Source organism: Pyrgilauda ruficollis, unplaced genomic scaffold (genome assembly GCF_017590135.1).
Source record: "Pyrgilauda ruficollis isolate IOZ18807 unplaced genomic scaffold, ASM1759013v1 scaffold34, whole genome shotgun sequence".
In the NCBI taxonomy this organism is placed as follows: Eukaryota; Metazoa; Chordata; class Aves; order Passeriformes; family Passeridae; genus Pyrgilauda; species Pyrgilauda ruficollis.
Genome location: NW_024524822.1, coordinates 5,642,189 through 5,669,619, shown reverse-complemented (window position 1 = coordinate 5,669,619; position 27,431 = coordinate 5,642,189). Strand labels below are relative to the sequence as shown.

At 44.4% G+C, this 27,431-nt stretch overlaps 1 protein-coding gene across 1 annotated transcript; it reads right to left on the bottom strand.

Moving 5' to 3' along the window:
• Positions 1–2,073: 2,073 nt before the first annotated feature.
• On the bottom strand, positions 2,074–27,412 carry NUP188 (nucleoporin 188). The gene is made up of 44 exons (XM_041475040.1): positions 27,361–27,412; positions 25,465–25,519; positions 24,794–24,867; positions 24,489–24,573; positions 23,782–23,862; positions 23,332–23,376; positions 22,660–22,752; positions 22,415–22,534; positions 21,807–22,018; positions 21,270–21,384; positions 20,829–21,029; positions 20,055–20,144; positions 19,345–19,410; positions 18,679–18,798; positions 18,118–18,244; positions 17,834–17,989; positions 17,356–17,482; positions 16,670–16,757; positions 16,515–16,591; positions 16,248–16,362; positions 15,779–15,899; positions 15,517–15,583; positions 14,823–14,951; positions 14,537–14,670; positions 14,035–14,141; positions 13,007–13,213; positions 12,438–12,607; positions 12,057–12,126; positions 11,372–11,439; positions 10,568–10,763; positions 9,997–10,074; positions 9,594–9,679; positions 8,945–9,090; positions 7,641–7,822; positions 7,060–7,260; positions 6,322–6,414; positions 6,028–6,186; positions 5,687–5,824; positions 5,220–5,294; positions 4,400–4,609; positions 3,607–3,738; positions 3,406–3,476; positions 3,102–3,231; positions 2,074–2,918 (listed from the first exon to the last, which is right to left on the bottom strand). Exons 1-44 carry the CDS (start codon positions 27,384–27,386, stop codon positions 2,748–2,750), a joined length of 5,214 nt encoding a protein of 1,737 aa, XP_041330974.1. The 5' UTR covers positions 27,387–27,412; the 3' UTR covers positions 2,074–2,747.
• Between the last annotated feature and the right edge of the window lie 19 nt (positions 27,413–27,431).

Here is a 27,431-nt window from a genome sequence, read left to right as displayed (position 1 = left end):
CTCCTGCCTCAGCATCTTCTGTGGGCTCAGGGCTGGCCTTGCTCCCCAGCCACAGGGCTTTGGGGACAAGCAGGGAGACAAAGGGAGCAGCTCAGGTGAAAGCAGTGCCCTTCTGCTATCCCAGGCTTGGAAGCTGGGGTTAAAAGCAGAACAAAGCTGCTCATCCTTCCTGTCCCACCTGAAACTTCCAAACTGTCAGAGCCTTGTGGTTGATTTCTTAGCTGACACATCTCAGTTGTACTACAGCTTCAGAGGCTCTGAGAAACAACAGCTCCTCCTGCACTTGAAGCAAAAATAGAGCAGCAGGATGACTTCAGCTGCTGAGAGACCCAAGTGCTATTCTAGATCTAACAGACTTTTTTAGTTGTTATGGAAACTAGATCTGCTGCTAATCTAAAATCCTAAAGTCTCGTCCCTAACACCCAGCTTGGAAGGAACTCCTGGGAAAAGCAGTTGTTGAAATGCTCTGTAATGCAGCAATAAAGCTTGGCTGTTCTAGTTAAAGAGAACAGGGAAATCAAATGATGCTGCTGTTCTAGTTAGTTTTAAAACTGACAGGACTACCACTCTCATAGTCCTGATCTATTAGAGATCTACTCCTGCCTATTTCCCTTCCAGCATGTATGTTTTCCCTCAGGCCAGTGCCATCCCTGTTCCCCTGTTATTCCTCTCCTTGGTTCATTAAAGCAGCAGCAGCTTAATGAAGCAGAAAATGGTCTCTTCCCTCAGAGCAGCCAGAAGGAATTCTCTTCCTGGCACCAGCACTCTGTTCCTTCTGCAGTAGGAAAAAAAGCACATGGAACATCTATTGCTCCTCCTGACTCTGTACAGGGAGGTGACAATTGTGGAGTCCCCTTGGCTGGATCCCCTCTGTGCCTGAGGGACAGGGACAGGTACAACTCAAAACTGAAATGCTGCTGCAGCTCTGAAACAACATAACCAAGAGCACCCACTGCTTTTGCTGTCTGGCACCAAGGGCTGCTGCCAAGCACCACCAACTCACTCTGGTGCTTGAATAAACATCTAGAAGAATCCATTCTTGTTGAACACCAATACAGTGATGAGCACACTGCAATTTCCAAAGCCAAAAGGAAGGAACAAAAAGATCCCGACCACAGCTGTCAAGTAACAGCCCATGCTGTAACTGAAGTTGCTTAGATGGACCAGATTCCAGCTTTGCTTCCCCTCCCCTTGGCACCCTTGTCCGTTTGCTGTCTCTGCACAGTTGTTCACCTTCAGCTCTCCCTGCTCACACCCAGTTCCCCATGGCACAAAGTGTTCCTGGTTACAGGCTGCCCCATCAAAACACCACTGGGTTTAGGACTGCCACACCACCTCACAAGCCCCTCTTCCCTTCTACTTTAAGACTTCACTCCAGCCAGTTCAAATCTCTCCAAAGCCCTCAGGGCACATAACACTAGATCAAACAAATGTGCCAGAATATTGCCAGCACTTAAGCTTATAAGGTAAAAAAGCCCAAATAACCTCAAAGCAAGATAATCTCATTTTCTAGCTCTAGTCTCTTAAAACCTTTGAAATTAAAAAGGTTCTGGCTGGTAAAGCAATCAAGTGTCTATTTAGGAAAGAACCAGTAGGTTAATAGCTCACAGCTACACTGAAATTTGATTTCTTAGCTTAGATTAAGTCTGTCTAGATTTCAGGGTGTATTTTAAGAATAATCACTGACTTGCTCTTACTATCATTACTACACACTGAGCCTCAGAACCTTACAGAGTTTGTTGATCTAGAGCTACACCACACGATGCACCTTCACTGTGCAGACAGGGACTCCTGTGCAGGGCCCTCACCACCACGTGCAGGGGAATCATCCCTGAGGAGTATTTTATATTGCTGCTCATTTCAAACCTCCTACGAGCTCCCCAACAGGAGAGTAAGAGAAAGGGAGTGGGTGTGGGGAACCCAGGGAATCAGCCTCTAATTACAATCATTTCAGACAGTCTCTGGATTGTCACAGAAGTCACAACATTAGCTGGGATTTCAGCTCAGCAGAACTACCACCCAGACACTGCAAAACTGGTGCTGCTGTGTCCAACACAAACCCATGAACACAGCTGCTGTCTATAAAGGTTTTAATATCAGTATAAATAGGGCACAGTTACAAAAAACTGCAAGACTGGAGCAATGGAATTTTGAAGTAAAAACCTTAAGTGAGGCCTTGCTCTTCAGAAACACACACAACACACAGACTGCAGGGTGAAGGGAAGGCGTGAGCACACATACACCATCGTGCCTTGAACCATTCAGTACAAAAATAGCAGTAGAAAGATGGTCTCTGAATTGCTGGCTGATCCCTTGGGTGTGCCTTAGCTGGACTCCACACAGGAGACACAGATTGCACCTTGTGTTAGGAGCAGAGTTAATGCCCAGCAGAAAGCATCTCCTCTCTCCACCCAGCCACAGCTTCCCCAGCTGAGGCACAAGCTATAAAAATAAAGGTTTTGACTGTTCAATGCTTGTACCCAGCCAGGATGCTCTGGCAGACAGGGTGAGCAGACTGTGCACGTGGGCTGCTCATGGAGAGCCAGCTGGGCTCTCCTTACATTCACTCTGCTCCTGGGTGGCAAGAGTTCCATGGGATCTCACTGCTCAGGTGACACCACTGCCCACACCTGGCCTCCCTCCCTTCCCAGTCCTCATTACAGCTCTGCCAAAGGTGATGCCTTCTGTGGTGGATGTGAATTGTTCCGCTGCAGGTCCTGAAAAGGGAGGCAGGGCCAGGACGGGATCTATCTCTGCACGTGCCGGACAAAGGCCTGCACCAGCTGAAACAAGGGCTCCTGCCCCTCTGGACCCAGCTTGGAGGCAGACTTTCCTTGGGGAGAGGGAAGGACCCCGCTGGCAGGTGAAGAGGGACCACCCCGGCGGAAGTAGCGGGACAGGCTGGAGAGCAGCGTGCTCTGAAATTGAAGAGTGTAACAAGTCAAGCTCGTTCCACCACACCCCCCCTCCCTCCCCCAGCCCGGTGCTGTGGCACAGGAATGTGCCACTGTGAGCAGCCCGAGGCTGTTCAGTCATGCTGGGAAATGGGCAGCCACAGACAAGACACACTGAGCAGTGAGAGGACAGCACAAGGTGCTCACCAGCTCCGAGCTGAGCTCCTGCTTCATGCGCTGCTTGTCCCGGGGGTGCACAGCCGGGTCCCGCAGGTACCGCACAGCCTGGGAGATGAGCAGGTAGAAACAGTTCTCCATTGTAAACATGAGCAGAGACCTGTGCAAAGAAACACAAATCAGCACGAGCCAAAAAGGTCAGCACGCCTCTGGTTTCCAGGTCAAATAGTTAAGGGATGTACAAAGATGCACAAATGCCTCTAAACTTCAGTTCTGATCTGAGGAGCTCGGACTGCTGCTTGGCTGTAACTACATCAAGTAGCCAGAAACTTACTTGAGGGTTTTGGTTCCCTCTTGCATATTCAGCCCTGCAGCCTGAGGGAAAGGTTCTTTCTTCTTATCCATCTTCAAGGGAAAAAAAGGCATTAGAGACAGCAGATAGGAAAGAACTACTCATGCTCTTCAGAGTCTCAGTTGAATGAGCACTCTGGGATCACTGCAACTGCCGTGCTCCCAGACACAGAAAGGGCCATACCTCTCCCAGCATGTTCAGGGCCACGTTGACTGTGGCAAGGAGGGTCCCAAAGGAAGGTGCCACGTCCGAATCAAAGGCTGGTGTGGTGAAACTCAAGACAAAGAGCACGTTGTACTCAGCAAGGTCCAGAGACTGTGAAGGAAAAGAAAGAGGACTGAGACCCAGAAGGCCATGAGTATGGTGTTGCCATAGGAACAGGAATACCCAGTCCCTTATCATGCTTTTTGTATGGAGAAATAGAAGCACTGTGATAATTTCTCAAGTCTCAGGTGTGCAGCTGGAGCAGTAAAGTGCCCTGCACAGCACTGCACTCAATCAGACTCCAATGCTCTCCTCTCACAGCTGCCATCACTGGCACATCTAAGTACTGGCTGCTCCCAGAGGCACAGAAGGATGCTCCCTACCCAACAGTTAGCAGCAGTACACTGCCAGAATAAAGGATTAAACCTTCCTTTTCTGAACCTGGAGACCAGGCATTGGGTCACACCACCACGGGAGGATGACAAGAGGATTATCCTAAAGAATGGTATACTGAAGGTACAAACCAACTGGGTTATTGTCTGCTCCAGTAAGGTCACACAGACACAGCCTTGTGTAGATCACACAAAAGCTCAGCCAAGTCCTCCCTTCACACTGTGCAGCGCCTGATTCCCAAGGCAATTCCTTGTCTCCTGCTTTCCTGCTCTGTGCAGAGCAGCAGACAGGTATACAGTAGGGTCACTGCATCAAGCAGGACACACACATCCAGAATATCCCTGGAAATGCTGGAAACTCCCCCCTTTGGAGCACCCACCTGGTCGAGGAGGATCTGGCAGACATCAGGGGTGAAATGGCGCAGGGCAGCGAGAGACTTGCTGAGGATTTTGAGGAGGCTGTACTGCACTGTGAGCAGAGCCTTCTGCTCTGCTGCCTCTGACTCGGGGCTGGGGTGCTTGGAGGAGGCCTGAGGGTTACGCTGCACCCGGGGAGTCACGCTGGATGGAAGGGAGTCACCGTTTTTGGTCTGTGGAGAAAGAAAAGAGAAAGTCTGGAATACAGATGGGATTATTTTGCACTAAGACAAATGTTTGGAGGAAAAAAACCCACTGTGAACAAAGAGAATGAAGAAATAAAGCACCCAAAGTCTGTCACTTGCTGAGAATCTACAGTTGGTGTGGGCTGGGGAGACACTGCATTGCAGGGAGGCAGCTGCAGAGGTTGTTTGGATTCCACACTCAGGAAAAAGAATGATCAACACACCAAGCCTGAGCCATGCTGAAGGAACTCTGCAGCAGCAATGCATCATCTCCACCTCGTGCATCTGAAGATGTCCCAAGAACAAGAACTATCTCCCTTTAACAAATTAAATCAAATTAAGAACACCAGGTCAATAGTGGCTTAATTAATGGCACTCCAGAGTCCTACAGCAATGCAGCCTCCTTATGACAACAGGCCATTCAGCACAGGCTGCTGGTTATCTAGGACTGGCTTTACACAGTCCAAAGGTTTTCAGAGTCCAGACTATGCAAATCCTAACTGTTGATGGGTGTCAATAATCACCACAAGGATTATCAATAATCTATTCAATATCCAAGACCCTTTATAATGAATAAAGTTTGGTGTAGGATCCTCACCTGCAGGTAGTGCTGGAGCATTTTACGGCTGTGCAGGAGGGAGGTACAGGCCTGGCACAGGTAACACAGATTCACCTGAAAGAAATAAAGTCAGGGAGAAATCTCAGAAAAGCTCAAACCCTGTCTATTCACTGCCACTGCTGGCAGCTAGAAAATCCAAACATAGCACTGTCATCATAAAGGATTCACACAGTCTCTTAATTTCCCAGTATTTTCTTGAAATCACCTGGCACTAAGAACTGAAAATAAGCCACTGAATTCCCCAATTTACTTTTCCAAGCCACTTCTCTCTCTCCCAACAGTTATATTTCCTCACTCGAGACAAGGTACTGACAGAATGGGCAGTTAAATGACCTCAGCTGTAATTTCCATTAAAGGACTGGTAATAACAAAGTGATATAGTGCCATTTTCTCTTCAGACAACCAAATCCCTGCACTCCAAGGCAATGTATCATCCTGATTCCTACCTGCATGTCCCTCATAAGCTGTGGCAGGTGGAAATGCCACTCCTTTGTGAAATTTGAGAGCTGAAGAATGAAGCCAACAGTGTGATCAGCCTCTTCCAGACAGGCCAAGCTCTGCACAGTCCGTACTGCATTCAGGCACTGGAAAGGAGAGAGAAGTAAATCAGGGCCATGGCAGATAAGGGACAGATAGGGTAACATCCCATCCTCCTCCCACAGCTATTTCCACTGCAAGCCTTCCCAAGCCAGCAGTGACTTTTCAATGCCTCTGCCCTTTCTGACTCATTTCCATTGCTGTTGGAACAGAGGAGCCAAGTGAAGCACAGAGGAAGTTTGTGGCACACCTGAAGGATCCTCTCTTGATGGACACCCACAAAGTCCAGTGCTTCTGTCAGGAAGTTGTATCTCAGTGTTTTGAGAAGACGTTCCATCAGGGACATGGAGAGGCGATAGACCCCGGGCCAGGAGGGGACATCCAGGGACTTCCGGGAGGAAGCAGATGTCTGAACAAATCACAAACAAAAATAAGTGACTTTTTTTCCCTCCACATCATTCTGGCAGCCTCCAGCCACAGCCTGCAAGGACATGGGAAGCTCTCTGGGTGCATTCCCAGCCAGAAGGAAGGAAGCAGCACCCACCTGAATGGCTCCATTTGTGCTGAGCTGGTACACGCTCAGGAGGGGCAGGCACACACTCTGAGTGACACCAGCTCCAGCCATTGCTGCTGCTCCCTACAAGAACAGACTGCTGTTGGAATCTTTGCCTCTGCTCTCTGAGACTCAAGAGACTTGTGTTGCAGCAGATATTTTTATCCTTTGCATTTTCACCACCCTTTTACAGAACTTTCATCTACATACACTTCTGTGTTGTTAAAAGTTCAACATCAAGAAAAGCAAAATCAAACCTGCATAACTGTACTCAAAATTCCCATTTATCACCTGCTCTGCTATGCACATAATCTTTGCAAAGGGGTCTGGAACAACCTTGTTTTCACCTAAAGCCCCACACAAGTTGAATTTGAAATAGATAAGTAACACTTTATTAAAACTAATGGAGAAGCAGGTTCCAACACTCAGTGCTGGTTTAACGAGGGGTATTTGCATTGCAGAATCCATTCAGTGAAAGTGTCTGCTCTAAATGACAGGTCTGCCTGGCTGGCTGACTCAGCTTTTCCCAGACATCCCACTAAGGAGAACAAGGCACACTAAGCAGGTGTACATACAGGACCTGCTGCTTGCCAGTCTCCAAAAAATACCCCTTTATCTACAGCTCATCGTTCAGCTGCATCACAGACAGGATAATGAGATAAAAAATGAGACAGACATTTCTTATTTAAAGTGTACAGCTATGCACTCTCACTTCCCTGCATCTCTCACCTGCTGAGTCCTTGCTAAGGTCAGCAGCAAATGTAACGAGGCCTCTGTGAAGTGAAGGTTTTGTTTAACTCTCAGGCTGATCTCCAGTGCAGCAAAGATGGTAGGAAGCACAGGGACTTTCCTAGTAATCTGCAGCCAGTAGTCTCCATCTTCATCCACTTCACAGAGCTCCTTAGCCAGGTGCAGACCCAGAACACACACCTGCAGTGACATGGAAAGGTAGGTAGGTACAGGGCTGTACCAAGAAAAATCTCATAAGAATTTACTAACACAACCTGAAGTTCAGTCATTCTCAGAATCACACATGAAGGCTCCTGGTATCCCTCACATTATACTCTGTACACCTCTTGGCTGTAATAGCACTCATGACAATGTTTTTTAGTGTACACCTAAAGAAGAGGCAGCAACAGCCAACTTCCCAGACCGATGTGAGCCAAGAAAACATTGAGTAATTCTGAAATAAAAACTGCTGAAACTTCCTTTGAAGACAGCAAGCTAGAAGGGAAAGTTGTTCCAAGCGCCATGAAACTTTTGTTAGAGAGAAGAGACAAGACTGCAGAGCAGATGAGCAGGTCCTTTACCCCGTCCCGCTGGTCCTTGTGCTTCACTCGGGAGGCATCGTCAGTCTCCATGCTGTCCTTGTCATCTGCAGCATCTCCCAGGGTCAGGCTGTGCCGAGTCTGGTCCAAAAGAGCAATGACCTCATCCTGGAGAGTCTCACACACACTCAGCACCAGCTGGGGGTACTGGGGGATGTCATTCACTGTGACACACACAACAGACACCAGTTAACACACAGTCCTTGTACTCAGCTTTCCAGTTTAACTGGTAACATCACTGAGCCACATTTCCTGGAATTAGCATTTATTCTGTTCTCATTTCAAAACCTACAAAACAATGTGAGCAGCTGTGACTAAGTTAGATGTTCATGTCTAGGAGGATATATTAAGGGATTATATTCATCTCAATAACAAAACCATGTAGATTTTGTCATACAAAGTCATATAAACTCATGACATGTCAAAACACAAATCAAGCACTACTATGGACAGATTATTCCACCACAGCAATTCCCACCTACTGCTCCTGACTGCTGGTATCAGCCTATGCAGACTGGGTGCAGTCCATGGTCTGTGAATCCATATAAATACTACATTCTTATCAAAATCATTATCATAAATTGCCTCGCATTTTACCAGCATGACTAGAAACCTCAAATTCAACAGCAAAGAAAACAATTGAAATTGTTTTCTTTAAACAACCAACCATCCACTTTCTATTTATTTTTCAAATGTACACATTTGCAGAGCCAAAGGAGTGGGACAAGGAACACAGACAAGTAACCTGACACACTTTTAATCACAGTTGCCTTTGTATGTGCTGCACAGAGAAATATTGCCCAGATTTCACTGAGGGTCTTCAAGTGCCACTGCACTGCCAGATGCCCCACAAGGGACAGGAGTAATGACCAGACTGGTTTCTGTGGTTTGTAACAAAATGTACCCTTTCTTGTGTTTGGATCTTTTGTTATCTCTAACTAGAAATCCATGTCAGAATCTAAGCTCTACAGTCACCCTGAGAGAGCCTGACTTACACATCCAATGAGCTGTTTCCAAAAACACACAGGAACTAAACTGATCAAACAGAGGTTATTGTCAGGGAAAGACAAGAGAAGGGAAGACATGGACATAGTGAATGAATGATAAACCTCACCTCTTTCCAAAACTACCTAAAGAAGGGAAGAAAAAAGGAGAGGAGTCCCACAGGCTGGTGACTACATTGAGCACCCTGCACTACTACCAGCACCAGGTGTGTATCTTGCACATGCTGGGTGTAAAGTGTGTTCAGCCCTGGCACCTCGACACCTGCACATGCACCACCTCACCTTTCATCTCCTTCATTTGCAGAACAGTGATAAGAGCTGAGAACACTTTGGCTTTGGTTTTCTCCATCATCTGCTGATCTGCCTGTAGTACTCCCTCCAGAATCTGCGTCAAGGAGTTTATGATTTTATCCACAGAACTCAACTCGCTGACAACAAAAAGGGAGAGCTCTTCAGATTAGACAAGATCCCTCAATAAGTATCCTGGCTTGAATGAGCTGTGTGGATCATAATTTATATGACCCCTAAAAACAAAAGCAGTTCTTCAAAGTAAAGTTTAAATCACCACCTGGATCTCACTAAAGACATTCCACAGAATGTGAGAATGCATTTTCCCTCCATTGTGAGAATCAGAGTGAGAAAGCAGAAATAACTACCACAAAAGCTCTTTTGCTACTTTTCACCAGCAAGCAGGAAACAAAATTAACTGTACTGCTACCAGAGATTTCTCACCATTTCACCAACAACCAAGAGACATTTGACATCCCAAAAGAGAATGCAATGATAAGGCTTCAGTTTTACCCCCAGATCACTAAGGGATTCTCACTAGAGCAAAACACTTCAACATACTATCCCAGATTTTTATTTAAACATGACCTGCCAAGTTTCTATTTCTAGCAATGACTAAAAAATATCCAAACAAAATACCTACCTTTTCCACTGCTTGAGCAGGATCAGAAGAAGGGTACACAGCATAGACCCCAGCTGCAGACAGGGCACTGACATGGGAACCTGGAGCTAAGGAGAAATACTGTAAGAGTTACAGCTGGAACAGTCACAGGTAGAAACACTTCAGAAATGCTCAGCCCAAGCACCAGCACCAAATGACCAAGTTTGCTCTTCAGAGCCAGGACCCTCACAGGGTCATTTAGTGATGACAAGAATGACACATACAAAATAACAATTTAAGCAGCTCATCAGTTCATGGAGAGAGAGACTGCTTCAGCCCATTTCCACAGGATCTAAAAAACCCTAAGATTACAAGTATCTGTAGGAATAGTGCAAAGAAGATAAGCAATTAGGAAATGAAAGAACTGATAGGAAGCAACACCTACCAAAACCCTGGTGCCATTTAGCACATCCAGAAACAACTCCTGATGAACTGCTGAATCAGTCAGATGCATGATATCAGCCTAAATCAACAAAGATAAAGATCAATCAGCACAACAAAAGGTGCATTTTCTAAGCAGCCTAAAATCAGTTTACTGCTTTGTTACTTTAAGAATCCATCAATATTATAACTGCTGAGTTTTACAGAAATCACTTTAGTCCTACATTAACATTGACAAGAAGCTGGTAATGACTAATTGCTTAATGGTGCAGCCCTGCCCCCCTCAACAAAGGAAAAGCTTGTCAGGATTGCAGAATTACTTAGAAACCCTCAAAAAATGATCTGCTACCTCCCTCCTCTGCTGAGAGGACAATATGCTTATTTTGATCAAACAGCAAAACATCACCCACTCTCACCTCTTGCACCATGCTCATGCCTGTACTGTGCTCACACACACAACAAAACCAAAAGAAAAAACCACTGAACTCTGCTTAGCTGGCCCTGGGAAGCTACTGACATTGTATTACTGAAAATGTTCATTTCAGCCTCTCAGGCAGGGTGAGAGGCAGCCTTACATGGCTTGTGGAGATGATGAGCAGCATCCTCCAGGCTGAGATGAGCATTTGGTACTCGGTGACGGAGGCGCAGCTGCTGCCCTCGGTCTCTGCCACGTGCTGGGCCAGCGACCTCACGTACTCTGACCAGTAGGAAAAGCGCTTCTTGCTGGAGAAATTCTTCAGCGTGTCCTTCAGGGACTGATCCAGTGAGCCCCTGACCAAATCAAGAGGAGAAGTTATCTTCATTTATTCCTGGGTCAGAAAATACTTCTTCTGAGATTCAGGGAGGAAAGCCAAGGACACAGCTTGCAAGTGAAGGTTATTCCACATATTTGACCTGTGCAAGGAATCCCACTTTTTGCATCAAATATGAAGGAAAAACATGATCCCTGAAGAAAATCTGTAATTTTTTTAAACTGATTTTAGTTCATCCTGACTTTTCAATGTATGAAACAGCTGTTACTTTCCAGAAAACAAATCAAGTGGGAGAAAACTACTAAATGTGATTCAATCACTACAGGTTTACTCAGCTTAGCTGACAATTAGTTTTAATAAATACTGTATATTCTTATTTCAGGATACAAGGAAAATACTGATATATTCTCACCTAAAGGCTAGAGAAGAATTGCAATATTTTTCTGCAATTACTGATTGCAAGAATCTCAAATTAATGTCTGTCATGTATTCATGGATCACCCCCAGATTTTCACAGGATTACACATGCTTTACCCATCAAGGCCCAAATGGTGTATCAAGAGTTAACACACACAGTTTAGATAACTTAAAAGTACAGGGATGAAGGAGAGACTACCAAAGACTCACTTGACAACATAGTAGATCTCCAAGCAGATGATTTTCATTATTAAGGCACAGGTATCCAAGACACTGAGCTATGAAGACAAAAAAGAAGACCCAAGGGAAAAAAAAAAAAAATCAAAGTTTGAGCTCTACAGGGCAAGCAAAATTCTGATTTATCACTACCCATCCACTTAGGATGGCTGATACTCCAGCTCTGCAGGAGACTTATTTCTCCTCCAACAGCAATACTTATGCCATTTTGATGACAGACTGGTGACAATAGGGACAGAACACTGTGCTCAGAGTTCAAACTCTTGAGTGGCTCGTGTCCCGAAAGTCTTACTTCCTTAAAACTCGCACAGAAAGGAAGAAGAAGAACCTAATCAATTCCTCCATGATATCAGTCAGCCTGAGCCCAGATTATGGATACTCTTCAGGCAGCACACCTTCTACAATGAGTGTTACCATAGCTGCCACACGACTGTTTTCATTTCATATGTGAATAAATAGAGAATTTCAAAAGACAGTTCATGGCTGCCCAGTCTCTGAAAAGCCAGACCACATTCACTTCAGCTTCGGCCTGTGTTTTACCCACTTGGTCACAGCTCCTTTTAGGAAGCTGTAAGCAGAGGGAATGGCCACACACATCACTTAGAAACCTTTTCTGAGGAGTACATAAATCCCTGCATTTTGTTTGGATGTAACTCACCTCTGATGATTCGGAAGGTGGAGGAAGGGTCCCAAAGAGGGGATTAGTTAAATTTTCCCAAAACTTTGGCCTAAAAGACATAAACAAAAGTATTATCAGCTACCTCCCTCATGCCACGTGCCTAGCAGCATTTTAAGTGTCCCAAACTTTGTAGAAAATGTGCTTTGGTAAGTACAAGTTTATGTAGCTTTGTATAAAAGAAACACAAATATATTTGATTCTGACACACTGGGGCTTCTCATCTTCCACACTCAAAGCCCAGACAGCGCGTACCCTCACCACACACTAAGATGCAAATGTCCCTGAAAAGTCTGATAAACCACAGAAAGAGTGTTTTGGAAAAGAGGAAGGAAAATGCCTTGTCAAGCAACACCAACTCACTTTGTCCTCAGCACGAGCATGGCGCTGTCACGGCGGTCCTGCCACAGCGCGTGCAGGAAGGCGATGGCAGCGCGGTGCAGGAGGGGAGGGCACCAGTACCTCTCCTGCTGTTTGGAGTCAATCAGCTCTAACACCACTTGGAGGCAACTCCACTCCCCCAAGCTGAATTCCTAAAGCAAAAGGAGACAAGAGGTTATAATGCTGGAGAAGTGTATTGTCCATTATACACAAATCTTTGTCTTTCTCACTGCCAGAGTGTCATGAATGAGTGTTTTAAGGCTGCTCAAAGAACTGCACACAGAGTGAAGAGAGCAGGTCACAGGCACCCTTGATCTTAGTGGATGTTCTGTAGCTAACCCAGTATCTGCCTTGAAATACTGGCGAAAGTTTCTCTTTGGTTTCAGGGAAAAGCAAAACTGGGATAGCACCACATCCATTAAACACAAGCACAACCTGCATTTATCTTTACATTAAGCACATCAGGTTACCAGGTTATCAGATTTTAGCATCCAGTGCTCTAATATGCAAAAAAAGCCAGTGAGTCCTCGGGCAAGTATCTGCTATTGTACCTTTGACCCATCACTGCCATCCTTCACTTCCAAGTTTAGGAACAGCTCAATGAGCCCAGGTTGTGTCTCCACTGCAACTGTGAGGAACTCCAGGATCATGACCTTGATGCGCATGTCCTCGATCTTGCTCTGCAGGTGGGTGAGGAAGGCATCACGGATGGCAGCAGCATCACTGCCCAGGCAGGCATACACAGACATGGGAGCAACCTGCCCATGGAAACAAACACCAGAGGGAAAAATAAACATGCTGTACACAATGCTTAATTCGACATAAAAGAATGTATTGAAACTCAAAAACACTTAATACTGAATCTATGAACCTATCAAAGGAAGTTGTCATTAAGCAGGAAAAAACGTGACAAGTGATCCAAACTTTCCTCTTGAGCAATTCTACTCTATCCTCACCTACTTCTCAAAGGTTACAAAAGAAATAGAAAAGACAAAAGAAAAAACAGTTTTGGTATTACATTTCTTGAAATAAATGAGTCAATATCTGGATTTATATGCTTTTAGAAAGCTACAAATATTCTGATGTTTAGCAGACAAAAAAGAGTAAGAGCAAAAGGCTTCATAAGACTAAAGTCTACTTTTACCAAGCTCAGAAGTATAAAAGTTGAAAGGTCCCAATAAAAACTTAAATAGGATACTCTTCTCAGTAAGATGGTACAATTCCAGGTAGGAAGGTCTAGGAATTGTACTTAAGAGTGTGACTAGAGAAAGTTGCTCAAAAATTGGGAAGAGAACAACTGGAGGTGCAAATACTTTGCAGAAAAAACCCCACTCATGGGATGCCTCTCAGTGAGTGCTGAGTGACTTCTGAAACAGCAGATCACATCAAAAAACTAAAGGATTGTTTAGATGATTTTTCATGTGCCCTAACTTACAGCTGTCAGTCCACCCTGCTTCAACTGACTTGCACTAAGCTCCCTGATACAAAAAAGCCTGAGAAGATTATTAGAAAAAATTTCAGTGGTGGAATCAGTCACAAGGGGAGAAGCAAAGGAGCACTGATGTGTGTCTCATCTTACTGTAGCCAGTCGTTTGAGCAGCTGGATGGCCAGGCGTGGAAGCGCAGGGTCATGCTTGTGGTAGATGTATTTGGCCAAGACAGCAATAAGGTTGTTCCCATGAGCACCTGGAGAACACAAATAAAATCAAAGAGAAGAAACAACAAGATTTACCAAATAATTATTTCCACAGCAGAAGATGAGAACTAAGTTGGTCTCCCAAAAGAACATGGTATGGGTCCAGCCAGAGGCATTAACAGCAGCTGATTTAGTACATTCTGTAATTACAATAATCTCATTACAAAGCAGCAAACAATAAGCCATGTTTGATTAATCCTTTAAAAGCTGTCCCAGAAGGGAAGGAAGAATGCCTTAGAGGAGGGAGAAGAGACATTCTCCCATCAGCAGCAACCACTTTTTGTAACCTGGAAACCTTAACAAGTGTTTGTGATGAGACACACAGTGCCATTTGCAAATGACCCAGAAGCACAGCTCCCAGGCTGCCCCAGGGAGCAGTACCCACCATGCTGAGTGAGTGCCTGCTCCAGGGGAGACACCACACTGGACGGGGGCTTCAGCCGGATGACGTTGTTGGTAACGGAGAACGCCAGCTTAACTGTCTGGATCAGCAGCTGGCCTTGGCCTTGGGACTCATCACTGCTTCCAAAGAGAAACCAAAGTAAGGAACTGTGCTCACAACCAACATTTATTATTTGCACAACATTCTCAGAGCAAACTCCATCAGAGTTAAGACATTTTCACTCAGAGCCAGCAAACAGAAGCTGCCCAAACAGCCACACGCCACTCACCTGCTGGACTGGGAGGCCATCACCATGTCAATGGTGTCCACCCCAATTCCCATGATGTTAATGACAGCTTGCCCTGCCTCTGTGTTGGCCAGGCTGAAGATGCACAAGGACTGCAGGCTGGGGGCATTGCTGGGACACAAACATAGGACAGTGTCACCAGGAGCACTTGTGGCATTTTGCCACATTACACTTAGAAAACAACCGCAAAGTAGTACAAACTACCACAAACCTCCTCATTTCTACACCCCCACTGACCCTTCCTTTACTCTCCCTTCTACTTCATCCAGAGTACAGCAAATAGGAAAGTGGGGCAGTCTGTTTCAAGAAATCTATGTACTGTTTTTTTTTTTTTTTTTACCAGAAGTTCTAGAAACCAACGTGATTAGCTCTGTCCCTAATCTTTTGCTACCATTCCTGTCCAAATAGGAAAGTGGGGCAGTCTGTTCCAAGAAATCTATGTACTGGTTTTTTTTTGTTTTTACCAGAAGTTCTAGAAACCAACATGATTAGCTCTGTCCCTAATCTTTTGCTACCGTTCCTGTACCCAGTAATGCAGCAAAGGGCTGAAACCAGCATTACACAGCTGTGCCAGCTCCCTCCTACTCTTTTGAATTCAAAAACTGAAACAAAATGACAGTGATTCCTGCACTATAAACCAGGCTAGTGCAGGTGTGAGACCTCTCACCTGTCTTACCTGCTGCGAGGATCCATTTCAGGGCATAAGTTCAGTATAGCATGGATCAGCTGCAGAATTAGGCACCCTAAAACACAGATGAAATGGACTACTCAGTTTTTGAAAACCTTTGCCTTGCTCCTAGTGTTTTAAACAAATCACAGCATCCAACAATATCAGGACATGTACAATGCAAATCCCAAATGGCTGCTAGAAAAAAGAAGGCAGGTGCTCCCTTTTATTCCCTTCCCCTCATACTCCCTCCCCCCATTAACATCCTTACCAATTTTCTCTCTCACACCATGAGAGTTGTATCTCCATTTGTGGTAATTTGGTAACATTTCCTTCAGAACAAACACGATGCAGGGCACCAGGCCTTGGCTCTGGGTACTACCAAGCTGTCCCTAGGAGAAACAGAAATGTTATTTAACCTGGAGGGTAACAAGAAAACTTTTGGAGGGAGATATTTCTTATTGTCTTTGAAATGTGAGAAAACCATGGAACACAGGGACATAGATTTACAAGCAATTTCTAGTCTTTTGTAGTCATTTGAGACGAGGCAATTTTTTTTTTTGGTAAGAATCAGATCAGAGAAAGCACAAACAGCAGTGCAGAAGGGAGAGTCAAGCAAAGTTTACTTAGAGAGCCCTGCTGCAAAGAGACTGATCTCAGACATGGCTGAGATCACTTTCACTTCTCCATCGTAACAGCTCAGAGCTGGTGTCACACCAGAGCACTCCAGAAGCACTCACCCGGACAAGAGTTGTTAGCAGGTTCAGGAAGGAGATGGTAACACTGTACTCGCCTTGGGGCTGCTCCATGCCCATCAATAGGTTTCCATAGCCCCCAGCATTCATTCCCTCTGCACTGTGAAATGAGCAAGAGAGTTCATCACATGAATAGCAGGATTCTGACATGAGTGAGAGATGTCAGGTGCAGAGATTGCACACTGGCAAAAAGTTCTTATTGCATGTAATAAATTGGTTAGGCAAAAAAAATGGGGTGGGGAACATGAATACCTGATCATGTGATTCATACTGGACAGTGGATTGGCAACAAATGGCAAGAACCCTGTGTGGTGAAGGTCAGTCCAAACCTGCAAGAGAAGAGTACAGATACTTCTTCTGATTTACATATAAATGTACTAGCTCTCACCAGCAAGTCCTTTCCTCACCTTGGCTGGCATCCGAGAAGCCAGGACTGTCAAGCAATTGACACAAGAAGCAATAACATCCACAGGGGGAGAGATTACAGTTGTTAGCCTATAAAAGAGAAACAACATACACGAAAAAAAGCACTGCCACCTGTGGTCTAGTCTGGCTTTTTAATCAAAAAGCTTCTTTCCCTCTCACTGAAGTACACATATATAAAATTTAAGCAGATAGATACAGACGCCAGAGTCAGCACTTTCAGTCTAGACTTGCCACCTCCCCCTCACACCTGAGTCAGATCAATTTACTGCCAGCAGGCTGTCACAGCAAACAATAATTATACAGCTGAACATCAATTCCCAGGCAGTTAACTCTGGGAGGAGTTAATAATTACAACTGTTTCAAAACCTGTGAGTTACTGCTCTAATGCTATGTTTTATCCCTGTTTCATGTAAATATAGCTACTAATCAAAATTACCTTTAAAGGGATAAAATTGCACACCTTTCAGGAAAGAAGCAGAAGAGGGGGCCATTTCTGCTGTATCAAAACATTAACCTATGTGTAACCAGAACAGTTTTGAGAGCTGAACACCAGTCCTGGGGAATTCAAGCACTGACACAAATCCTGTAAAGCTCTTGGCAAAATAAGTAATCAGCTATCCTTCAGGTGACTCCATCTGCTTAGGTACCTCTGCTGTCAGGGACTCACCTCTGCAGGAGCATGTAGATTCGTGATGTGATTGGCAGAAGACAATCTGCTATTGACACATCAGTGCTGATGACTTTATGAACCAGATCAATTATGGGCTTGACCCTCTGGCAATGCTGAATCACATCTGGGTAAAGAAAACCAAACATTAGAATACAAAATCATACCTCAGCAGTAATCAAGCCTGGAACAATGCACATTTATCTTACCATGTATCTGCACGATTCTAAACCATCCATCTCCCATATCAAAAAACGTTTGTTTATCTATCTCAACTTTTCCCTCATCTACAGTGTATCTCATTACACTATGCTCTTGGCCTTTTGCAATGAATTTTACAAAAAATCATCATCAGGTTTCTGAATAAGTATTCCATGCTCTTCCAAATGTACTCAAAGCTGTTCAGTCCTACTACTAACCTCAAATTGACACCATTTAATAATTATTTTTTCTCTTTTACACTCCCAGCCTGTCTCACCTGCTGTTGACACAACATGGAGCAGCATCTCAATCTCACAGGTGAACAGAGTCCAGCTGCTGTAGGAATACTCCCACCGTACCAAATAAGCCCGATCATCCAGCATCACTTGGCCCACTGTTCCCTGAGGTATCCGTAGATTTGTTTGACCTAGTCCTAAAGATTGAAGAAGGTAGTGAAATGAAACAAAGTCACAAATTTACCATGAGTTAGAAGCCAGGTAAAGAAAGAGCTAAATTCCCCAAAGGATTTCAGTAAGAAAAGGTGAAGTGCAGTTTCCTTACCAAGAGGATAGAGGAGCTTTGGAGCCTGTCTTCGCCACAGTGTGCCATCCTCATGGGAGATCACATCTGGAGGTTTGTGCTTGTACAGCTCAATGTAGAAGGACATTTTATCCAGGAAACTGTATACCTGCATCAGAGAGAGCTTCAACAACACAGCCAAAGAGCCAGAGCTTCTTAAAAATTTATCAACCAGGTCATTGCCAGTAACAGGCAAGTTTACTTGAGGTGTACAATAATATCCTTCTAATACATCAACCCTACCAAAACATTATTACACAGCCCTCATGTTCAGACAAGTCTCATCAAATGAGACCACCCAAAAATTAGCATCTTAATCTTCAACCATTAAAGCTGACAAGTTTTCTAGAAGTCAGAAAACAGCATCCTGCAACAGCACACAACGCTGAAGGAGCCATGTCCACTGTTCTTAGACAAAAGCTTATGTCTGTTACCTAAGACTACAATTGAGATAAGCACACGTAATGGAAAGAAAGAATCACAGAGCATGTCATCCCTGACTCAAAATAAATCATCTCCCAAACACCAAAAAAGATCCTCTACCTTTTTTGCAGTAGATTTATCAGACACAAGGGCTTGGAGCAGCTGAAGGAGAGGAGTGAGAAGATGGGGGAACATCCCACAAACACTGTCCAGGATAATACCCAGACCTGCAGTAGGTTCCTGGTGGTGGAAACAGAAAACAAATATCTTATTACTAAAAATAAAAGCTAAAAGGGTCTCAATATAGCACAAGGTTACAGTTCTATTTTAAGCTGTACATTTAACATTAATCATGCACAAAAGTATCACTCCAGTGACTGGAGATCACACTTGCACAGACTAAAGCATGAGGCAGTCTGCAAGTATAAGGCAAGAAGTAAGACTGTAAGGCATTACATATCATCCTAATTCTGTGACAACAAAAAATAAGCACAATGCTTTTGCCAGCAGTTAGTTCAATCCTTGCAGCCCCAGCCCTGCTATCAACTATCACCTATATTAAAACTCGTTCCAGTATCCTTTTCAAGTGTAAAGCCAAGGCTGTACCTAAAAAGCAGGAAAGGGCAAAAGTAAATCAAAGATAGATGCAAATGAACATTTGCTCCTCAGGCCCTCCTAGTAACCAACTCACTAAATACAACCAGCCTGTTCCTTTGCTAAAAAGGAATCTTTTCTCAGGTCGTAGTTATAAACAAGGCAGGTCAAACAAGTTGCAAACACACTCACCGTCTTCCAGAAGAGCTGAGGAATGCTGGAAGCTGCCAGAACTTCACATGCAGCATCAATTATATCCTACAAAGGAAGACAGGATGGAAAAAAATCAAAGCTATTTTACACAGGAGGATTTTGTTCCAACCAGGTTCTGCCACATCTTTGGAATTTAAGTTTCCATGTTTGCCCACCAAGATGGAACTACTTCCAGGAGCCAAAACACACCCAACACACCCACCCCCAGACCACAACCTAAAGCCGTGCTCCCCATAATGAATGAACTGGCCACAACAAATGTGTCCACAATATCTGCAGAGGGCTGTAAAATGTCCAGTCCACCTCAGAAATGGAGTTTGTATTATTTCCATTGTTTTGGGAATAACAGATCACCAATTAGCTTCACATCCATAGGACTTCACATGCATGATGTGCCCTTTCATTACTAATCTGCCAGTCTGTAGAGGTGTTTAGCACATTTGCATGGTGTAAATGCAGTAGGAAAACCAGCAAATCACGCATTTGGGTCTCCCTAAGCCACATAAAGCTTTCAAATTTGCTTAAAGCAAATTTGCATAAAGAAAATTTGCATAAATTATGCATTTTTGGATAAAGCTTTTCAAATTTGCAGTCTTAAATGCAGGCTTACAATTTAATAGGCAATTAGCATCAGTTATGACAGGTAATTTTAAATTATGTAGCAAATGCAAAGGCTCTTGGATGCTTACCTGCTGATTGCCCAACGTATGTAATTCCAGTGATGTCAGGACAAAGGAAAGAAGTCCATAAATACACATACAAGCTGTGCTGGCAGTACACTGCAAAGACAGAATAACAGGGCTGTTATGGGAAAGATTATTAATTACAAACATGCTGTAACTCTACTCAGTCTGCTTTACACACCAAGTAACTGACTTTTTATGTATCCTTGCTGCAAAGGGGCAGCAAAACAGGGAGCAGTCATTAGTTAAGCTCCATATTAACATGAAATATTTCACTGAAAGGAGAAGTCTTGCCATTACCATTACCACTAGAAATGCCTGGCATCAAAATTTTAAAAAAAAGCACTCAACATTTCTAGGAATCAAAAGGATTTGCTTTCACTGGCTTCTGTCTACAAAGCAGTTTACCCTAGTACACCATGTTTTCTAATGAAGTCCTATACAGAGAATAGTGCAGAGTTAAATCATCCAGTACTCAAGATTCACAATGGCAAATACACTTATAGAGGCAAATGAAAAACTTCGATTAACTGGAGTCTGTTCTGCTCAAGAGAGATGTAGATCCTTGCTTTACAAAGCTTTACTTAATTCTCTGGACATAACAATCTGTTTTGTTCCAACTTGATTTCTGATCCTCACTGAAAGAAGATTGAGATGATAGAACATGCTTTACTGCATGTTTGAAAAGAACATTGGTTCAGTCATCTGCTTCCCATCACAGCTGTACATCAGGAGCAGTTACACCCTCAAAAGCTTACATGTACAATTGAAGAAACTCACATTCTTGCCCCCACTGCTGAGGGATCGCAGCAGCTTTGTCAGATACTGGAAGACATTCAGCTGGATAGCAGTGCTGCCCATCCTCCTGATGATGTTTGTGGACTCATCTGGGTTTATGGTGTGACGCAGCAGAGCCCAGGCCAAAAGCACTGGAGCATGATGTGAGACATCCCCTAACTGCAGCAGCTGATTGTCCATCTCCTGCACAGAGACAAATCAAAAGCAAAATAACTGAGATCTGACTTTCATTTGAGTATGAAAGTAATTCATACTCAACAAGCACATATCTGATTGTGTCCTTCTCATGGTAGGTGGATGCCAGTTTCTACACTTGGCCTTCAAGCCCAAGGACCAGAAGTTTACAGACACAGCCTGGGTAATCACAGTAAGCTCCGTATGGTGAGGCTTGAGGAGGGGTTGGTTACTCTGCCAGTGTTTTACCTGGTGGATATGCTGATTGGTGGCCAACTTGTGCTCCTCTGTCCTGTCATCCAAAGCACGCTCATGGAGGGAGTCAATTTCCATGCCTTCCACCAGAATAAGAGCACTAAAGTAGCTACAAGCAGCAGGAGAATAAAAACAAATAGGTCAGTAACTTCATTTGAGTTCAGGTGAGATTTTTTTTTAAACTATAAGAGGTCAAAAAGCAGCTTTTAGTTTGCCTTGTTCAGCTTTCATTGAAGCAATAAGAAATTACAAGAAATGAATGGCACATAATCCAAATTTTGTCTTGAAATGCTGGTACAGGAAAAAATACAATCTTCAGAACTACCTTTTCTGGTTGTAACAGACAGAAATTGGTCACTGAAATTTGAAGACAGCTTTTCACCTTTATAACTCTCTGACACCAGGACTCTCATTCCCCCTTCAAGTCGTGGCCCACACAGAACAACGAAGACATAATTATAAATGCATTTTTTCCTGAGAAAAACAATTGTTTTGCTCTGTACCCACATCACAAATACACACAACACTTACCCAATACGATCCACGAGGTGATCCATGCTCTCATCTACTAAATGTCTGTTGGTTTGTCTTGTGCCAAATCCCTGCTCCTTGAACATCTTTGCAAACGCCAGGAGCTCCTCAGGTGCCATTTCAAAGTATGCATAGTAGAGGAAGATGACTTCCAGGAGCATGGACTGCTCCCGAAGGCACTGCACGAACCACCGGGAAACCTGACGTTCTGTCTGCACAAAGAAAGTTCCACCATCACATGTCAAAGCTCACAGGGCAGCCAAAGCAGTCAGAAGCTGAGAAGTGTGGAGGCATTTCAATAGCTTGTGCAGCCAGCAACCGAGTCAATGGCAAGGAAAGCCACTCTAGGTCCAAAGAGATCATGAACAACTACACATAAATGGTTCTGCTGGCCCAGTGCTCTCCACAGATTTATTACAAGGAACAGTAAGTTTCATGAAACTGTCTCTGAGCAAAAGTGTGTTCTGTTACAGAGAAAACAAATTTTATGTTTCTTAGACCAGGAGAAATGTCCTGTTTAACTGCATCTGTACAGATGTATTTTCCAATACACTACATATCAGAAACGACTTCAAAAGCTTGAGAAATAATAGTTAGAAACAAAATACCATGAGATTTCCATGTGTTTCCCACGTAGGAGCTTCTGCTTTGTACAGTGCTTCGAACTGCTTGCGGTAATTCGGAACGAGCTCCTTGTCCAACTTTTCAACACACTGAAAGTACTGTGCCTTAAAGAAACAAACAAATCCATGAACTTCTCACATGCACACTCGTGGGCTTTTTGCACAAGCAGGGAACTACCCCACAGCTTCCACATTTAGCCTGTTTCAATGGCATCAAGGCCTGGACTCACTGTGTAAGGGTGTCTCTCGTCCTGGAAGTAGGTGAGCAGGTGGAGGACGCAGCGCAGGATGCAGATCCTCTCCTCATAGTAGTAGTCAGCCAGCTGTGAATGCAAAGTGCCATCAACACCAACCCGGCACAGTGTCCAACTCCCTGCCATCCCCCTCTCCCAACCACTGCCAAGGCCTTCACCACAGGAATACAGAGTTACTACAGGTGGAATTTCAACTGAGCAGTTCTGAATTTGGGGAAAATAACCAACACTTAATAAATGTTACAGAACTCAATCTAGCATTGCCATAATGACAGGTCTGTAATTACACTGTTAAATGAGAAAACATGGAAAAGAAAGGCAAGAAGACATTCCTATTACTCTCTGTCAGAAATGATCATCAATCTTGTCACGTCAGACAGTGACACACAAACCTACAAGCTTTGGAAAATAAGGCAGTGTACATCTACCCAGCTAAGTTCCCTAACATCAAGCCTAAAATTTCATTTCTGCAGCAATTACTAACCCTCTTCAAGTCTACAAACACATCCCTCAATTTCAGAAGCACCTTCTAAAAGCCATCCTTTATATGAAGGAATACTTCAATTATTTCAAGATTTTCCACAGAAACAAACTAGGTTTGCTGCCAACAGATCTTTTCCACAGAAAATACAAATGGAAATAACTAACCTTCAGCATCAGAGCCTGACTCTGCCTTTCATCCTGAAGAACTGTCTGTAAACAAAATAAGACAAAATAAATAGCTACTTGAAAAATACCTACTGACAAAATATATGTTCACAAAATGACTAAAACAAATAAAAGACAATTTTTTCTTTCATTTGGAAAGACAGATTCCAAAAGCACAAAGCCAAAACACTCATTTTTAACTATGTATTCATTTTTCAGCTCCACTCTCATTCACAAATCTGTAGCTTTCCTGCATTCCTGTGACAGAGAGAGGAGATCCTGCAGAGATGCAAGAAGGAAGAGATAAGCCTGGATGCAGCTCCAGAGAAGAAAAGCTACAAAGCTATTTCCCAATCAGAACTAGGACTCACATCTGACCACCTGCATCAAAAAACAACTATTATTAAGGAAAGATGTGGAGTAAATTGAACATAAATGGGAGCTATGGACCTTCAGGGAGTCTCTTGTCCCTCTGTAATCCTCTTGAAGATAAGATTGTAACAACTGCACACTCTGCTCTTCATCCAGACCCTGAACAAAACAAAGAGAAATGATCTGAAATTAATAGAAGGCAGCTAAATTCATTAAAGATTAAGATTCTCTCCAAATACTCAGGCAGCTCTCATCTTCAAAACAAATAACATGCCAAATGAATATTTTTGCAGCAGGCAGATGCTTTAATCAGCACTTCTTTTAATGCCAAATACACAAGCTTTAATGTCACTGAGCTGCAGTTTAACTTCAGCTAAAGGAGCATCAGTCATTTAAATAAAAGTACCACCAGCCACTGAATTCTAAACTTCTGGCTTAAAGAAACAGAACCTTGCAGCTAAACTGAGAGGACTGTCAAACAAGGCAACTGATTTAAGGACATCAGTTTTTTAGCTGAGCAGTTGGCCTGGAAGAACCCAACTCAGACCCATGGCAGGTGGCTGCTGTTGAAAAGGACCAGGAAAACCACAGCATCTCAAAGTCACTCATCGCTTTGGAAGCTTGACCTAGAGCCTCAACATGTACTTCAACACCCTTTAGATTACTTTGAACTGAAAGGACCCTAAGTTTCTCTCTACTCAACATCACAAAGGTTAATTCAGTATCAGAATCCTATAACAATGCATTTCAGGGATAAAAAATAATCCAAGAGCAGCTTCACTCACCAAAAACTTGCTGACTCTCAAACCCAACTCTTTTAGTGGAGCAGCTACATCTTTATCAGCTTTAATTTTTTCTGCTGAAGTTGTACTAAAGTGAAAAGAAATTTTAGTCATTAAAAACGCAGCAATCTCAAGGAAAAAATTAAACAGGCATAATTTCAAAGTTCTCCACTTTATCAGTTTAAACTGAACATTTGCTTTTTCCTCAGTGACCTTTCAATATTTCATACAATATTCTGCAACCTTTCTTTACTTACTAGGAAACTCCACACTAGAGATTCATTTCTAAAATCAGGCAGTGACTATACCTTGGTGGTTTGTAGTATGACAGTCCCTCTAACAGCCTCTGCCAGTGCTTGTTCAACTCTGCAGCAATCTGGGCCTAAAACAGAACCAAACACCACTGAACAGACTCCTCAAAGTGCATTACCAAATATTAGATCTGTTAAACTTCAGCAAAGCAAAGCAATTGCACCACCACAAAGAGGCAGGAACAACACAAGCCAGGTGTCTGTGGCTCAGAGTGGTTCCAGATGCAGAACTGAACAGGGCAGTGAGCTGCACTGCCTATTCCTAGGGAGGGTGGGGACTAGAGAGGCAATGGACTGGGTTTAGAAACACTTGGATTCCCAACCTCTGGGCAAATTCTTGAAAGCACAGGCTCCAGCCCTGAAAATAAGACAGCAGCTGTACCACACATGAACACCCCAGGGCAATCCAGGCAGCAGCACTTGTGCCACTCCAGAAAAGGAACCACCTTTTCCATACCCCCTCCCAGGCAGTTCATGCAGCAGGGATGAAAACAAGCAGGGGAAGAATAAACAAGTAGCAGAGGTATGGGAACAAAATTCACACTGAGAAAGAAGGAAGAGCAGCAGAAAATATTTTCACTAATATTCAAAGAGATGTACAAATGATGTGTTTGGCCATGGGGCCCAGTAAGTGATGGCCAAACCTGCTCTGCAGGGAATGAACTTACTGGTTCTCTTAAAGCTGATCTGCCCAGCAGAATTGTCCATAATTCCCTGCTGCTCCTGCAAACACAAGGAAAAGGTGGAGAGTATTTTAATGATTAATGTTATTCCAGGCTTCCATTTAGCTTACGCTTTTCAAACCTGCAATTAACTTGTGGAAAATGACACAGTAATGTGAGAAAAAATTATTTAAGGAACATTAGCTTTTAGCTAATGAGCTTCAGATGTCCTACAAAAACCAAGGAAAAACCCAGAGAGGGTGACAACTGACACAGCAAGACCTGTGAATTCACATCAAAGCTTCACACTGATATCAGGTCACCAGCTCAATTTGATTTTGCTATCTGAACATTGAAGGCTCCTAAGAAGAAAATGAAAGCATAAAGCAGTTCTCTGCTGTTACATTCAATGCTCTCCTTCAAACCAATTTTTCCATCAGTTTCATCCTCCGCTCTAAGCAGAGCATAAAACTGTATGAAGTGAAAAACTGCAGCATCTTTACACAGACACCAGAACATTCACAGTCAGCTTGTCATCCCTTCATGAGAACTCCGTAGAAATGCCAACCTGCACTGTAAGAATTTACAGATCACACCCTGACCTTGGCACATGCATTCAAAAAGTCTCCCCAAAACAGCCCAGAGAAAAGATATTTGCCAAAAAGAATATTTCATTTAGATAAACTATGATTTGCTAGCAACACACTAAAAATGAGGATTTAAACACCCCAACTCTCCACACAAAGACTGTCTACACAAGAACACTCATTGCCTTATTTTTAGAATAACATTATTAAAATAACTCGCTGTGGCAGTGAAAGTCATCTGTGACTTCTGCATGTGGTGACACTTAATGACAACACCTGTTATTTCCAGCACACCCATCAGCATAATTTCTCCCTGCTCATTCCTCGATGGCTGGGTGCACTTCTGCCATGAACAGAGCACCCAAAGGCCCAGATATTTACCAAGAACTGAGCAGCAATGTGAAAGAAGCAATTCAATGAATCCCAGGTTCAGTGATCACGTCAGATCAGTGCCGTCGTTTGTCTTGCACACAGTTTCTTCCAGTTATTGTCAAATCTGAGCCCCAGCCTAGCAACGCCAGCCCACCTACTTTTCACTCCTTCACAACATCCTCTGTGAATAAAACAGACCGCGGTTTGTTGTCCCCTCATTAACAAGGCTTCAAGATAGCTAAGGAAGGAAAGCTCTCTGTATACGACCACAGGCAAGAGTGGTGTCATTAATTTAATAAAAATCAGACACTAGGGAAACTCCAGAACACAAAAGCGTTGTAATAAATGATAAAAAACGTGCTCTAGAGAAACGAAACCACCGAACTAAGATGATCACTCAACACGGGATTCATTAAATCGCTTCCGTTACACATTTCCACGTGTGTATTTTGATGTACGTCTGCGGGAGCCGCGCGGGAGGCGCAGCGGGCCCGGCGCGCCCCTCGCCTCAGGGAAGAGCCGAGCGCCCGCCGGGCACCCCCGCGAAGGGAGCGCGGAGCGAGCCCCGGCCCCGCCAAAGCAACGGCCGCCACGGAGCGCTGCCCAGCTCTCATCTCGTACCACAGAACTAAACAAGCAGGAAATCCCGGCCGCCGCTGCTCACTCCGCTCCGGGAGCCGGGGGTCCCTGAGGGTCCCCGAGGGTCCCTGAGGGTCCCCAGCCGGGGGGGCGGGGCCTCACCGCGCGCGCGAGGCGGGGGCGGGGCCAGCCCGGCGCGCGCCCCGCCGCAGTTAAAACCTCCCCGGCCCCGCGCTGCGCCCCCCTCCCCGCCGGCCTCTCTCGGCCCCCGGTCCCGCGGAGCGGGGTCCGCCCGCAGCGAGAGCCGGGGCCTCCCCCACGCTGCCCCCGCGTTCCCTCTGCCCGAGCGGCCCCGGCCCCGCACCTCGCGCTCAGCCCGCCCGCCGCCATCTTCGCTCCGTCGTCACGTGACCAGGGGCTAGCTCCCTCCACCAC